At 50.6% G+C, this 16,185-nt stretch overlaps 2 protein-coding genes and 1 long non-coding RNA gene across 3 annotated transcripts in view; all 3 read right to left on the minus strand.

Moving 5' to 3' along the window:
• Window positions 1-1,245: 1,245 nt before the first annotated feature.
• On the minus strand, window positions 1,246-2,576 carry LOC135314970 (inositol 1,4,5-trisphosphate receptor-interacting protein-like 1). The gene is given in 1 exon segment (XM_064460020.1): window positions 1,246-2,576. A coding segment is annotated over 1 exon segment (1,302 nt). The 3' UTR covers window positions 1,246-1,274.
• A 3,014-nt stretch (window positions 2,577-5,590) lies between these two features.
• On the minus strand, window positions 5,591-9,509 carry LOC135314952 (uncharacterized). Its single transcript, XR_010374363.1, has 3 exons — window positions 9,034-9,509; window positions 7,082-7,202; window positions 5,591-6,046 (listed from the first exon to the last, which is right to left on the minus strand). It is a non-coding gene; the product is annotated as an uncharacterized LOC135314952 (long non-coding RNA).
• A 5,247-nt stretch (window positions 9,510-14,756) lies between these two features.
• Window positions 14,757-16,185, minus strand: part of LOC135314971 (inositol 1,4,5-trisphosphate receptor-interacting protein-like 1) — a 25,397-nt gene continuing 23,968 nt past the window's right edge. The window contains exon 3 of the mRNA XM_064460022.1: window positions 14,757-16,130. Coding sequence (XP_064316092.1) covers window positions 15,351-16,130 — 780 coding nt within the window. The 3' untranslated portion in view covers window positions 14,757-15,350. The remainder of the gene's footprint in view (window positions 16,131-16,185) is intronic.

The following is a 16,185-nucleotide window of genomic DNA, read 5'->3' on the forward strand; positions in this document are numbered from 1 at the left end:
GGTTGCTCGGCGCCCTGTCCAACCTGACCTTGAATGTTTCCAGGGGTGGGGCATCTACCACCTCTCTGGGCAACCTGTTCCAGTGTTTCGCCACACTCATAGAATCTCCAATTGCTAATACCTGACGTGCTTTCCTGGTGGCACCGGTTCTAATGCAGGAGATGGCTCAACTTTGCCCGCTTGAAGTTCCTGGATGCTGTCCGTTACTCACGTGCTCTGAATTCTCCAATCCCACACGGTCACATCTGCATCCAAGCCCCTCTAACAAACACCTCTGTGAAAGCCTCCCGTTAGCTGGCGTCATAGATAAGTACCTGTAGCAAGACCAACTCCAGGGTCGTTTAGATCCAGAAAGAACAGGTGGATGGTGATGCCACAGAACGACGGCTGCTTTGCAAAATAGTAGTATGTGCGTGTTAAGTAGCGCTTGGTCAAATCACGTTGTGCCTGAATGCTAGAGAAAGGTATAAGAACCTCGTGTAAAACCACGTTTGGAGTGCCCCAGTTTGCATGGGACACCTCATGCGCATGAATAAAGAATTTCTCTTGTAATTCTGTACTTTGCACCCTAGCCTCTCTCCTGAGTCGGTGCGGGACAGTTGCGAAAGTTTCCTAACACTTCCCATGGTTGGAAGCGGTTGCGGGGACAGCCAGCACCGCCCAACTCTCCCAAGACCTGCTGCCTGCTGGCCAGGGCCTCCCGCGCGCAGCCCAAGGCCGTCAGGCGCACAGATGTTGTCCGAAAAGCGGATTCGCTGCCCGGTGTGCAACGAGTCGATAATCACACCCTCAGGAGAGACATTGTTAATTTACTTCAGGGTTGCGCAAGCCTGGCTGCTCGGTGGTTTTCCACAAATCAAGCATAACGTAGCCGGCTACCTCATTATATTTATACAATAGGTCCAGACATATTCTACCTATCCAATACCTACCCGTTCTCATCTACAGAGGCATTTGCGAAGCAGTATCTCAGATGCTGTGGCAGGCTTTCATTTCCCAAAGCCCTTCTGCAGGATGAGGCCCATGGCAGGAGCACGGACAGGGCAGGCCATAGTTAAACAATCAGCGAAACCAGAGCCCACTGCATCAGCTCTTCTGCAAAATGCTCTCTAACTGCGCCAGCTGAGCAGGGAGCACCCCGTGCCCATGTTCCCCAACAAAGTGGTGCACAGACACTCGCAGAATCAGCGTTTATTCAAAGACATGATTTATTGGCACCTTGGCACAGAGTAAAGGTCCCGGAGGGGACAGTGTCTCTCAGAGAGGAAGGGCAGTCACCGTCCAGCAGGCAACGGGTGTCTCTGTCGCAAGCCTCCTTGCAACGGCCCCTTCAGCTGCATGGGGCCCCGCTCCCCAGGGCGTGCTTCTTCTGCGCAGGAAAGGCGCAGCAGCAATTCCCACTGCTGACGGAGCTGTGTGTTCTCCGTGTCCAGCGTGCTTGGTTCTGCAGGACCAGCTCCCCGGGGAGTGCCGCCACGCCTGGCCCTGTGCGTGAAGATGTGCACCTCTGCCATAGCACAGCTCTCTGGCCACGTCCCGCTGATGGTAAGCCTGGCCTCTGCCTACTCGATGCTCAGGAAGGTGTCCGAGTCACCTTGCTGCACCCCAAACAGCATCTCAATCAGGAGGAGACTATCAGAAGCATCCACAACCCGGAGCTTGCAGGAGCGCCTGGAGGGCAGCACTGTGAGGCGGCTGTGTTGTGACCGAGGCAAAACCTGCCAGGCTGCACGTACCAATGTCTGGAACCAACGTGTGGTTTTCTCCACGTCTAGGTAGGGGCCGGTGCAGAGGGTGCCTAGCAGGCTGGGACCCTGATTTCTCCTCAGCTCCTCCTTGGGGTGGTGGAGGAAGCACAGCATGTCCTTCACCAGCCGCTCCCTCGTGCAGGTACACACCAGCTCCACACGGAGGCGGGAGTTCCTTGCCGGCATCTCCTCATCAGTGCCCAGCTCGAGGTGGAAGGCGTGCCCGTGGGGGGCCTGCAGGGGCACGAGCAGGCGGTAGACGGCGTCATCCTCACGGGGACTCCAGCCTTGGCAGAAACTGCCCTCCCCAATGGCTGGCATCAGTCGCGGCATGAAACTATTCCTGCAGAGTCTTCGGCAGGTACGCAGAAGTTCATCCACCAGCTCCTCCACCATGACAAATGATTCTGGCACGTCCAGAAGGCGCTCCGCCAAAATTCTGCCCACATCCAGAGCAACACTGGGTTTTCCTTCTTGCTCCTGCCTGTGCCCCTTCTTTCTGCAACTGCCTTTCTTGCTGCATGTGTCGGTCTCATGGCTCCTTCTGCTGAGCCACCACCAGAGCCCAAAGAGCAGGACCAGGACTCCAGCAATGGCCCAGAACTGTCGCTGCTGCAAGGCAGCAAAGAGCAGAGCTCCCCAGGCCATATTGCTCTGCTCCTGGCTGCTCTGCTCCAGCTCCTGCAGCAGCCGAGACATCTCCAAGCTCAGCAGCTGCGCACGTTGCTGCATGCGCTCACGCGTGGCCTCATCCAGCTCATCACCGACCTTCTGCGGGTACCAAATGGTCCCTAGCAGAACCCGGATGAGGAATTCTGTGGCAGCCATGGCCTGCGGGAGGAGGGAGAGAAGGGGTTGAGTGTGGCTGGAAGGGAGGGAGGTGGTGGCGGGGGGAGCTGGGGGCAGGGAGGAGAGGGGGCAAGGCAGCTGGGAGGCAGCAAGGCCTGCGCCCACCCGCGGCAGCGGCATCACCGTGCCCTGCCCAAGGCGCTCCCACGAGCGGCTGTGCCCTCGATGCAGGGTGAGAACCCACCCCACCGGGGGCGCGCGCTTCTGCCCCGGCCCTCGTCCAGCCCAGCCTCTGCCTGCGTGCGCACTCACCGCTGGCCCAGGCTGTACTGGGGCAGGGCGTCCTGCTGGCGCCCCTGATAACCGCCCCCATTGTGACTCGTCCCCTCTGCTGTCACAGGCGCCAGAGCGCATCACGGGCACGCCCGCCGGCCAGCCCCGCCCCTCGGCCCCACCCTGGAGCAGCAACTCACAGCTGCTTCAAGCATCCATAGCTTGATAGCCCAATGGCTCCCCTTACAAAGCAGACAAAAGACCCCTGAAACCCTCACCAAACCTAAGATCCGGTGACATGTGCCATGGATACTGTCAGTGGTTGAGCACAGCTGGGCACCAGGTCTCACCAAACCGCTCAATCATTTCCGCTCCACATGACTGCAGGAGGAGAAAATGACAACAAAATGCAGTGCTTTTCGATAAAGACAGGGAGATCACTCAGCAGTTACCACCACTGGCAAAACAGTGACTCGATTAGGGGAAATTACTTCATTAATTTATTACTTTATTACCAATCAACTGCATTACTGGAATCCCTAATATATACGATGAACAAAGAAAGAGCCAGCACAGATCCCCAGATGAGCTATTAGTGGTGGCAGGTATACCCCTGAGGAAAAGGAGGTGCTGTTTACAGTCGCTAACACTGAGGCCAAGAGTCACCCAGCATTGGGCAGTTTTCCGTGCTAGGCTGCCTGGCACAGCGGCCCATACCTCCTGCATCCTAGAGCTCTTATCTCAGTATCAGCCAGCCAGCAAAGGCAAGCGACCAGCTTCAGCATTCTCTTCGTTCATGGAAATCAACCTATTTCCTTGACAGTTAATAGTTATCAGCAGGAATTTGGCTTTGCAGTTCTTAAATAACAAACCAGGAAGTCTGAGGATGTCTGTTGCAGAAAGCTTTAGCATAAGTGTTTAACAGCTTGGCATAAGATCACAGCATAAAAACCAAAATGACCTGTGTTAGAAGACTGAACATTCTGTCCGCAGTTTTGAGTAACAGATATCTATAGAACTGTAAGCAAGTGTAAAAACAAGGCTCGTCTAATGGTTTCAGCCCTAAGCACAACAGGAAGTACAACCACAATCACATGGTAAGGCATTTCCATGGCAACTGATAACCTTTTCCATTAAACTGGAGTTAATTTCAGGCTATAATCTGCCAAAGGACAGGGAATGCACAAGGACGAAGCAAGATAGCTAACACCATATGTAGAAAAAGGAAATGGCTGAACTGTGGGCGTGATGGGAGTGGAAAGGAGCAAGAGCAGGACTCGGCATAAGAAAACCCTGTCTCAGCGTGTCACGTCACAGGCAGGAAATGCTCCCTGCACTCCATTGCCACTGGATGTCACTACGTGGGTTTCCCTGCAATCGACTGTGTAAATAACGCACGTGCAAGAAGTCTGCATCGCTTCGCTTTCCCTGGTCCCTAAACGGTGTCATGGGTCTCTCCTAGCTTAGGAGCAAAAAGTATTAATTAACTGGCTTACGAGATACGCTGCCTCCATGGTTGCCAGGGCCCTGACCAGCCCCCCCAGGCCTTCCCTCCGCCCTGTCCATGGCCCAGAATCCCCCTGCAGCTCAAACCAGGGCTGTCAGTCCCCGTCAGAGCGACACTTCAGGTTGTCAGTTTCCAGCTTCCCCCAGCCTTGCCTGGCCTGGCCATGGGCTCCGTTGAGCCAGGCCCACCAGTGGGCCACTATCCCAGCCTGGCCTCGGCCTGGCCTTGTCCCCACAGCCCTGAGCTGCAGGTTGACTTCCTGGCCTGAACTCATCCTGCCTCATCACCGTGAACCTGCTTGATGATCTGCAGGCATGAGTGAACCTGCCAAGGGTCTCCAGGCCTGCCCCACTACCTGGGTGGAGGTGGTGGGACAGGCCTTTGTCTTAGCACACTCAGCTCCTGACTTCCAGGCCCTGAGGGAGCGGCTGGCCCTCGCTGTACCCTGGCACAAGTGTCCAGAGTGCCATGATGCCTAGGTTCTGCTGTAAGTCCTTCCCAGGAAACTGCACCCCAACCCCCCACAATCCTCTGCACCCTAATAGATCCTGTTGTTGCGGTACCTGAAAGCTACAGATTAAGTGGCCGTGGGGCAGTCCCAAAGGAAGGTTGAACTGGACCACCAGAAGCCCTCCTGTCAATTTAAGAGCCGTGGAGAAGTGTCACTGCTTGATAGCTGGACCTGTTGGTTTCCCACAACTGCAAACTACAGTGATGACGCCTTACAGCCACTTCTCCACATCCCTCTTGAGGAAAAAGCAGCATTGAATAGGTCTACCACTCCAGCTGGCCCAAGGTCACGGGGAATGTGAGAGAAGAGCTTCCCTAACCAGCAATTTGTTTTAATTAACTAGCGTTCCTTCCTGGGAAAGGTTGAGGGGTTCAGCTGTTTGGAAGGCAGGGGGCAAGATGATCTCCTGGGGCATGTTCTCATTGCCAGAGAAGAGGTGGTCAAGGCGATTCTCCTCCAGGCAGCAGCGCAGGTATCTCATGGTATCCTGCAGCCGCAGCAGGAAATCCCTCCTGCGCCAGCCTGACAGGGGTATGGTGGTCAGGAGGGGCATCACAGCTGTCATCAAAGTGTCGGTGGAAAAGCCTGCGCCCACCGTGATATCGACTTACCCAAGTGAACCGAGTTGATTGTTAATAAAGTAATTTCCCCAAATCGAGTCACCCGGCCTTGTCCTGCCGGGTGGGTCTGCGCTTTCTGGCTGTCAGGGCTCTGGCTGCCTGGGGAGCTGTGAGTTGCTGCTCCGGGGTCATGACGCTTGGCTCTTGGCTCGTCTGAACCTGGCTCCTTTGCCTCTGGCTGCTCTGCTTCAGAACTCCAAACATATCCTTTAATGGACTGGAGAATTTGTTCGTCTTAGACCCCATGAGGTACATCCCTCAGTGCAAGAGTCCTGTACTTCATGTATGTCCTTACTCTATCAGTGACCCTGAGAAAAGGCACTTTCCCGAGCACAGTTTATCTCAAGACATCCATTACTTGGAAAATGCAATGTTTTCTTTTAGGGAAAAGACAAAACATCTGAGTAATTTATTGGCTACTAGGGTCCCAAATGCTTGAGCTGTCTTGTGCTCCCTATTGTAGAAATATTCCATTTTCATGACAAAACCTGGTGAGGATGAGTGGAAGTACCTGATGTACCTTCACAACAAATCTCTGCAGTGAAGGTGCAGAGAAACAGGCAGGTTTCACTTTTCCTGGGACAGCCTGTCAGCGTCACTAGGTAAACAAATTTGATGGGAAGCAATTGATTTTTTGGCAGAGAAATGCTGTAATGAAGAAATACAATAATACAGGTGATGGCAAGCAATGGATTGGCTAGTAGCAGGGTGGTGACAAACTAGGGAAGCTTTATCAATATGTGAATGCTATTGCAACCATGAAACATTTGTCACAGGTGTGATGGGTCAGAAGCCTTTCTTCCTTCTACAGCAGGAGGTTCTTTCATGGGTTCATGCAACACCTACACACCTGTCATGACGCTGGGACACAACTGGGGCCCTTGTGACATGTCACGCTCCCAGATCAGTGGAGCAGTGCTGCCTAGGATGTAGTGGGAGTGAGGCCTCAGCTTCACTCTGCAAAAGCATCTGCATTCCACTGCATGAGAGTATGAAGCAGGAGCCAACAGTGTGGATTTTATGCTTAAATTTGGCAAGCTCGCACTTTTTGGGATGTGTATTTGAGAGAAAGGGAGAGGCAGGAAAGGACAGGCAGCCCCTGAAAAGGTCATAACAGCTTGAAACAGCAGTGTAAAAGTCTCAGCATTTGCCTTGCCCCCTTTCCAATTTTTGACCTCCTGGCATATTACTAATTCAATATGTGCACTAACAAACAGCTCAGCACAGGTTATTGAAACAGTGTTCATGCCTCAGCAGAGTTCTCTTCTTTCCTACTATTCTCTCATGCTTTACAGCACACTCAGATTTAAAGCCTATTTGACCCTAGAAAAAAGACCAGGAAAGTGAACTTTGTTTCCGACCCACAACTGGCAGCAGAGTGAGCATTTTAACAGATGGCTCAAAAAGGAAAAAAAAAAAAGAGGGAATAATATGAAATGCCACTGGTATTTCACAAGCCAAAATAATGCACGAAGAGCTGTGTAGTGGTGAGGTCTGTTGCTGCTTACCATCCATGACAATGAAGGGCTGGAGTTTTAATCCTTGAATGTGTTATCCATTCAGGTCCTAACAACCAGACATAATAAGCATGACACACACACAAACACACATACACGGAAAGCATTAGACCTACCTATTGTGGAGATGACTGTGCCTGCAAAGAAGAAGGAGTTACTGAAATCCCAGTTGCTGTCTTCAATCTGTGATTGATTTCCAACAGGGTATACTCCATTCTGAATGGCTTCAGTCAGGTTCTGGGAGGGAAAACAAAGTTTGATATCAACATGGCTGCTTTTCTCAAGTGCTTGTGCAAGAATAATACAGATTTAGCCAACTACTGCTCCTTTCTTGTGAATACCACTCACCTGTCCTCAGCAATACTCTGACACTATTCACACCTTTACCTCCCAGGTTGGGTAGCAGCCAGCTGGTGTTTTTGAGTGCTAGTCTTTTGCCCTGTTTATGCTTATGTTATGTTTATGTTTATGTTTATGCTGCTCTAGTGGGTGTTTGCAGAACTTGTTTCTTTTAGCATGATCAAGGACCTCGATTCTTTTAGGCTAAGTACTTTGGAAAAAATGATCCTATAGATGACTAGGATGTGGCAGAGCAAGACAACCCACTGGCTTAAGTGATGGAGTAGCTGGTTGCTGGTTTTGAGTTTGCCCTTTAGACAGCAGTGGTGGATCCACGTGTATGCAGGTGCACAGAGCAGTTACTCTGATCCCTCCCAGAAGGGCATTAGTGAGTTATAGCAGGGTACACATTATATACACAGAGAATTTATTTTTAAGGCTGTATTCTGATTAGTGTCACAGATTTAAATTCAGAGAAAGTACATTGATTTGCAAAGCATTACTTTTGGTGTGACCACAATCAGAATACAGCCTGACATATACACTCTTCTCCAAACTGCACGCATGAATATACATGCACATATTTACAGTGTAGTCTTTGAGATAAGGTTAGCTGAACATCAGATAGTTTGGGTTGATCTGAGACTGCCTGCCACAGGGGGTTTGGCTAAATGTTTCTCCCAAGCCCCTCCAGCCCTATCATCTATCATGTTATGCATTTTCAGACTCTTCCCTTCAAACTCTTGCCAGAGGCAAGACACAAGCTGGAATATACTGCACCGGAAAAGTCTTCCCTGTCACCCTTCCTCCCTCACTGCCTTTTTTGCTGGTGTCCCAGAAAATCAAGGCTAACAGAAATTATTCCACAGCCCTTGCACAAAGATTTCATTGCCTTGAAAAGTTCCTTTTTTTCCTCCTACCCTACCTGCAAAAAAAAATCCAAGGTGAAAAAGATGCATGTATATGTGAACTGGGGCCTGGATCGCTGGTTGTGTTCTTAGAAATACCAGTTCTTCCCCTCCTTTCCTCATGCTGTGAACTGGTCCATTAAGAGCTCCATTAGTTTCCCATGTGGAAATGCTTACAGCAAGGCTATTTGCACTCCCCATTTTCTTCTGCATTGTAACAGATACAGCTAGGAAATACCAAAGATGAAGAGACAACCTTACTCATCCTTATCTTCCTGTGCTGTGACCAGAAACACCTTTCCTTTGGCAAGGCTACCTGCTTCACTTCTGCAGCATCTTCAAAAAACAAACCCTCACTATGCCACCCTCCTTGCAGCGATTTGGGCTTCTTTTTTTTCACCCAACAAATTATTTCAGACCTTGCCATATTGTTCCTTTGTGCTGTGACACTGTTGTAAGTGGCAACCACACCCATTCATTTCAGACAGCTTCTTTTTTTCTGCCATGCCACCCATTATAGGTGAGCACGGCTCCACCAAAAACCAAATCAACAGCAGGCAAGACCCCAAAGAATCAGGACATTGTGACATGGGAACTAATGAGGGCTAACCAACAAGGCTTTGTCAAGCTACACAAGCTCTGTTTCCCATTAGTGTGACCTGCCTGCTTAGACCAGAGACTGGGCTTGGGGTTTGTTAAAATCATCCAAATGACATCAGTACTAACGCAGTGAAAGTTACCTGTGTAGCAAGGCTGAGCAGGAAGTAACATCTGATGGGGAAACAGTAGGGAGAAAGGGCTTCTGCAGGTCTGGCACTTACCTTCATAAACTGCTCCATCTCTGCCACTGTGAGGTGGGTAAAGCTCTGCAGAAAAGTCTCCTTCATCTGGGCAGCTGCTATTTTCTCCTGCTTCTCAGCAGTCCTCTCCAGTGCCTGGAACACAGCTGCACCCACCAGCAGGTAGACAAAGTAGCAGGTCACCAGCAAACCCGTCTGCAGTTTACCACTGAACATGGCCTTCAGTGGGACACAGCAAGGGACAGGGAGTGAAAGGTGGCGATTGGTAAATCCCTCACGTTCCTGGGAAGCCTCCACCAAGCAGGAAGAGCTCTCCCAGCTCCAGTTTCCACTGGGATCCTGTGCAGACAGGAACAGTGAGTTGTCAAATACATTCATGGGGAAGTTGGTAAAAAGCCCCCAAACAAACCAAACCCCCCAGAAAAAAACTTTCCACTCTCTGGGCTGCATACTGCTTAGCGATTTCCTCTTGTCTGTGAAACTCTGCCTTGCTGAGTTCTCAGGAACAGTGGGTCAGGAAGTGAGGGGCTGGCAGGTGGCCATCTGCCCAAGAGGCCTTGGGGACAAGTGAGGATAGCTTGCAAAGGGCCCACAGGGGAGCTTGCTTGGAAATCCATTATTTTCCCTCCTGCCTCTTGCAAACTCCAAGAACTGGGCTTGAGGGCAAGCCCCGATCACCCCAGAAACCCCTTCTTGCCCCTGTCTTCAGGAGCAGCTTCAAGGAAATGCAGCTGGGCTGCACTCCTTGGCTTCACTTGTCTGCTTGCAGCACAGAGCAGAGTCATGCAGCCCTGCATGGCTGCAACAGCTCACAGCAAAACCTTGGTCGTAGATGCAAATGGCTGTGGGTTGCATATGTGCCAGGCCTGGACAAATTTTTCTGCCAACATTTCCTATGCAGTGTATCCAAGAGAGGATTACAGTGTCACTGCTGCACAGTTAAATGGATAAAAAAAATTGTTATGGCATTAGAATAATAAAATCATAGAATTGTTTAGATTTAGAATCAACCCATTAACCATTAACTTCTGATACCTTTAATATTCTTATCAATGATCTGGATGAGGGGATTAAGTGTACTCTCAGTAAGTTTGCAGATGACACCAAGTTGGGAGGGAGTGTCAATCTGCTTGAGGGTAGGAAGGCTCTACAGAGGCATCGGGACAGGCTGGATCGATGGGCCAAGGTCAACTGTACGAGGTTTAGCAAGGCTCAGTGCTGGGTCCTGCACCTGGGTCACAACAAACCCATGCAGCGCTACAGGCTTGGGGAAGAGTGGCTGGAAAGCTGCCCAGCGGAAAAGGACCTGGGGGCGCTGGTCGACAGCCGGCTGAACATGAGCCAGCAGTGTGCCCGGGTGGCCAAGAAGGCCAACAGCATCCTGGCTTGTATCAGCAGTAGTGTGGCCAGCAGGACTAGGGCAATGATCATCCCCCTGTACACAGCACTGGTGAGGCCGCACCTCAAATACTGTGCTCAGATTTGGGACCCTCACTGCAAGGAAGACATTGAGGTGCTGGAGCGTGTCCAAAGAAGAGGATTGAAGCTGGTGAAGGGTCTGGAGAACAAGTCTTATGAGAGGCAGATAAGGGAACTGGGGTTGTTTAGCCTGGAGCAGAGGAGGCTGAGGGGAGACCTTATCGCTCTCTACAGCTACCTGAAGGGAGGCTGTAGTGAGGTGGGTGTTCGTCTCTTCTCCCAAGTAACTAGTGACAGGATGAGAGGAAATGGTCTCAAGCTGCATCAGGGGAGAGTTAAATTGGATATTAGGAAAAATGTCTTTACTGAAAGAGTGGCTAAGCGTTGGAACAGGCTGCCCAGAGAGGTGGTTGCGTCACCATCTCTGGAGGTGTTCAAAAAATGTACAGATCCGTGGCACTTTGGGACATGGTTTAGGAGGCCTGGCGGTGTTGGGTTGATGGTTGGACTTGATCTTAAGGGTCTCTTCCAACCTTAATGATTCTATGATTCTATGTTACCTGCAGTAATGTAGCCTCTATGGATTTGAGAAGGATGGTTCCCATGGCTTGGAACTCAAGTAAGTGTCCGAGCTTGTTCCCATCATCTTCAATGAAAATTTGGCTGCCATTGAGAAGCATTTGTAGGGAGGGAGAGCAAAGTCCTTGAATGAAGATATTGACTTTGGAACAGATATCAGGCAGATCTGAGCTTGGCTGTACGATGGACATTCTTAACTCAGATTAACTTGCTTGACTTCAGAATTTAAACCTAAACCTGATTTTCCAGCATTTTCATTTGCGTTGTGCACAATTTCTTTGTTATTTATGCAGATGTCCTACTTTAGTCATGAGAAAACACTGACGGAAATCAGCCTTTGAAGAAGCATTTTAAAAGTGCTACCTATTCTGCTCTTCAAGCCTCTGTGTTTTTATTGAGTTGGAAAATACAAGAAAAGGCAGAGACTCTGGGATTAGCTTTGCAGAACTGGTGTAAACAAGAAGCGGCAGATGGCTTCACTCTGTCAAGTGCTGGTTGTCCTTTCACACATAAATCTGTTTGACCTCAGAGGAAAACAGGAAAAGTATGAATGAAGGTAAGTAGCTTTGCAAACCCTTAAAAGTTTAAAGATTTTGTTTAGAGTTACTGGAAAAGGGTTTGTAGAAACAGGATGTGTCATGTTTCCTTTCACTTCCTTTGAAGCTACAGGGTGTCAGAGGTGTGTTTCTTCCTCAGATTTAAACTATTCCTATATAAATAATGGCATCTATGGCTTCACCCTTTTGTGTCGCTCAGACTCCGAGCCCTGTGAGGAGAATTCCCTTTATATGTACAATGCAACATCTCCTTGTCTGCACAGCAGACATGAAGATAACACAGGCAGAATCTTTCCTCAATACGTCTGAGGGGAAAATGGGTGGAAAAACATGAGACTCATGGAAGATGGTGAGAATTTTGATAATGACTTCAGTTTATGTTGTTTGATCAGGGTGGGTAAGGTCGTAGGAAACTTCCTCTTTCTCATCCTGTCTCCTCTGAAGTGCTCTAGGTGTGCCTGTTCAAGCAGGAGGGTTGGACAAGATGATCTCCAGAGGTCCCTTCCAACCCCTACAATTCTGTGATTCTGTGATTCTGTATATACACTAAACTGGGTTTCCCTCTAGCCCCATGTCCAAGATTTCAGGCTCGCTATTTGTGCATGCATCTCCAGAATCCCTTAATTGCAAAGAAGGATTCAGAAGATTGGTGACCTTTGTTTTCCTCTAGCTCTGAAACAGGGAATGCACATAGTCTTTTCTCAGTCTGTTTCTTCATACCTGCCTGCAAATATTTAATAACCACTACAAATTGTTCTGACATGAGAGGAGTGTCCCATCACACAGCATCTTGTTCATACCTGGGTTGACACCTGCCAAGGGAAAGAGGGAGAGAAAGCACAGTTCACTACTGGATCTTCACAAATAAAGCTGGTTTGGGGAAGAAAGCAAGAGGGAACCCATATTCACTCAGTGGAGTGCTCCACGTGCAACCATTCCTCATGACAATACAAATAATTTCTGTTAGCCGTGACTGGGCTCCTCTCCTTATTTTGCTAGCTGCAAAACACAGTCTTGGTGGAGGCTGCTGGAGGTGTGCCACCTGTTGTAGCTACTGAGTAAGAGTCACTAGGAGAAGGGGGATCTGGGCTGAGCCAAAGCACTGTCACTGAATCCTTCCCACACCAGGAGTCTGGACACAGGGCTAGCCCTGCACCACTCACCCCAGTCGTGAAAACTGAGAACTACCTAAGTGCCTCCAGTCATCTGGGACCTCCCCTGTTAACCAGGACTTCTGGTAAATGATGGAGAGTGGCTTGGCGAGCTCCTCCGCCAGCTCCCTCAGTAGTCTTGGGTGGATCCCATCCGGCCCCATAGGCTTGTGAGTGTCCAGGTGGCTCAGCAGGTCGTAAACTGCTTCCTCCTGGATTATGGGGGGGTTATTCCGCACCTCATGCCTGCCTACCAGCTCAGGGGGCTGAATACCATGGGGATATCTGGTGTGACTATTAAGGACTGAGGCAAAGAAGGCATTAAGTACCTCAGCATTTTCCTTATCCTTGGTGGCAATGTTCCTCCCCCACATTTAATAGAGGATGGAGGTTCTCTTTGGTTCTCTCTTTGTTGTTAACATATTTGTAAAAACATTTTTTGTTATCTCTTACAACAGTGGCTAGACTGAGTTCTGGCTGGGCTTTTGCCTTTCTAATTTTCTCTCTGCATGACCTAACAAGATCCCTGTACTCTTCTCGAGTTGCCTGCCCCTTCTTCCAAAAGTGGTAAGCTCTCCCTATTTTCCTGAGTGCCAGCAAAAGCTCTCTGTTCAGCCAGGCTGGTTGTCTTCCCCGCCAGTTCGTCTTGCAGCACATGGGGACAGCCTGCTCCTGCGCCCGCAAGACTCCCTTCTTGAAGAATGCCCAGCCTTCCTGGACTCCCTTCAGGACTTCCTCCCACGGGGCTCTCTCAACCAGTGCCCTAAACAGGCCAAAGTCTGCCCTCCTGAAGTCCAAGGCAGCGGTACTTTAGTACTCAAAGCAGGGCTAACACCAAAGTTAGGACATGTCGTTCAGGGTATTGTCCAGCTTTTTAACTTTGCCAAAGAAGGACGTTCCCTACCCGCTCTGGCTACCTCTTCCAGGGCTTACCTGCTTTCATGGCATACCTCACTTGGGGCAATGTGTGACCATTGCCTTACGTTCTTTCACTGTGCATCCCCGAGGCAAGACAGGCTCTGGATAGTGGAAGACAGCACTTAGATCTCCCTCAGCCTTCCTTCCTGGAGAGATGTGGTGCTGGATGAACCTGCTAGGTAAGAGTTTTCATTGGCTTAAAAGCTCAAAGGTACACAAGAGGGAAACAAAGCTCCAAGAAACAAGGAACGGATTAATGAGGAGCGGTCATCACACTGTCATTAACTGTAGCTCAGAGCTTGTTCTTTGAAGCTGGAGGGTTGCAAAGCTCCAAACAAGAATATCACGGATCTATTCAAATGGCAAAATTCACATAGGAGATCTTACTCAAATAACATGCTCCTCTTCTTGCCAATGTGCTTTACGGCTTTGAACCAGCAAAGATGTATGGTAACGGCAGTGTTATTATGGCCATTTTGCAGAAAAACAAACTTTTGAGGGGGAAAAGTCAGGCCAGAGAGTGAAAACCACTGTTGTGAAAGACACAGAGGTAGCACCTCATCTCGATTTTAACTTCATTTTCCAAAGATCTGTCATTAGGCGAGGAGGCTTCTGGTAGCTTTGCGCTCCATCTGGTCATAGAACAACAGGTCGTGTTCCGCACCATGTGAATGAAAACAAGAAGCCTGGGCTTCTTTAGCACTCAGATATAGTCAGTTCTCATAAACGTGGCGTGGACTGCACAAGTGCATGCCCTGAATTGGAGACCTCTCAAAAGCTTTCTCTAACCCTGCTGCACGTGTTAAGTTTCCCTTGTCAAGGTGGCGGGAACCCGAGCTTGCAGGTCACGAGAGGGTGTGGTGAATGAGTGTCGAGCTCGTACAGGAGCCAGAGCCCTGCTCGGCAGTCGTGACGCTTGTCCCCTGTGCAAACGGCTCCGCACTCGGACAGCGTGATACCCACGTCACTGAGGAGGCCCCAGGGCAATGCTGTGGGGCTCCCAGGGCTTGGTTTGCATATGGCTGCAAAGGCAGCCGCTTCGGGCTCCTTGTGGCCCACAGGCAGTGTGCACAGCTGTGGAGGGTGACAAATGATCCTGATGGGCCCAAGGCAGGAGCACAGAGAGGCTGGTGATCCTCAGCTACAGAATCAGTGAAACCAGAGCCCGCTGCATCAGCTCTTCTGCAAAATGGTCCCTGACTCTGTGGCAGCTGAGCCGTCAGCAGCCGATGCCCGTGTTCCCCGACAAAATGGTGCACAGATACTCGCAGATTCAGCATTTGTTCAAAGACGTCATTTATGGGCACTTTTGCACACAGTAAAAGTCCCAAAGGAAGGGACTCTCTCGAAGAGGGAAGGCGGTCGCTGTCGAGGTGGTACCGGAGACTCTGTCGCAAGCCTCCTTGCAACAGCCCCTTCAGCTGCATGGGGTCCCACTCCCCAGAGTGTGCTTTTGCTGTGCAGGAAAGGTGCGGCAGCAATTCCCAATACAGCAGGAGGAAAGTCATCTTTGTCACTACTGCAGTTGTCACCGGCTGCTGCGCTGGGGAGACCGTTGAGAGGAGAAAGCTGCTGGTCTTGGCAGAGGGCTGCTGCACAGGGTTTGCCCTTTCCTTTCTGTGTCCCACATTCTCCCCTCTTTTTCCCCTGCAGTAGGAGGTCACTGTCTGCCGTTGGCTGTGAGCCCTGCAAACACAGCTCTGGAAGACCTCTTTCAGTTTCCATAGAAGAGCAGTCTCGTGAGCCGATCTTCCAGCTCATAGAAGTCATGCAGTGCCTCAGCATGGGCGGCTGGATCCTGTGCCAGATGCTGGAAGAGGTTGGGTGGCTCGGCCGCTTGTAAAGCTGGGGGCAAGACGATCTCCTGGGGCATGTTCTCATTGCCAAAGAAGAAGTGGTCAAGGCGTTTCTCCTCCAGGCAGCAGCGCAGGTATCGCATGATATCCTGCAGCCGCAGCAGGAAATCCCTCCTGCGCCAGCCTGACAGGGGTATGGTGGTCAGGAGGTGCATCACAGCTGTCTTCAAGGTGTAGGTGGAAAAGCCTGTGCCCACCATGGCACGAGCGCAGAGCTGCAGGCATTTGAGGTGGAAGCTGTCACGCGGGACCTGCCGGGCTATGTGCCTGAAGAACTTCATCTCAGCCACAGTGTAGCTCTCCAGCCACGTCGTGCTTGGGGTGAGGATATCCTCTGTACTCTGGCTGCTCAAGAAGATGTCCGAGTCGCCTTGCTGCACACCCAACGTGATCTCAATAAAGAGGGTCCTCCTGGAGGCATTAGTCAGCTGCAGCTTGCAGGAGCGACTGGAGGGCAGCACCTTCATATTGTAGCGACCGGACAGAGGCATCAGCATCCAGGCTGACCTCACAAATTGCTGGAACCAGTGGGCAGTTTTCTGCACATCTAGGTAGGAGCCTGTGCAGAGGGTGTCTAGGAGGCTGGGGTCCTGATTCCTCCTCAGCTCCTCCTCGGAGTGGTGGAGGAAGCACAGCAAGTTCTCCACAAGCTGCGCCCTCATGCAGGTGCACACCAGCTCCACGCGGATGCAG

This window comes from Phalacrocorax carbo, chromosome 9 (assembly GCF_963921805.1).
Source record: "Phalacrocorax carbo chromosome 9, bPhaCar2.1, whole genome shotgun sequence".
NCBI classification, from domain to species: Eukaryota; Metazoa; Chordata; class Aves; order Suliformes; family Phalacrocoracidae; genus Phalacrocorax; species Phalacrocorax carbo.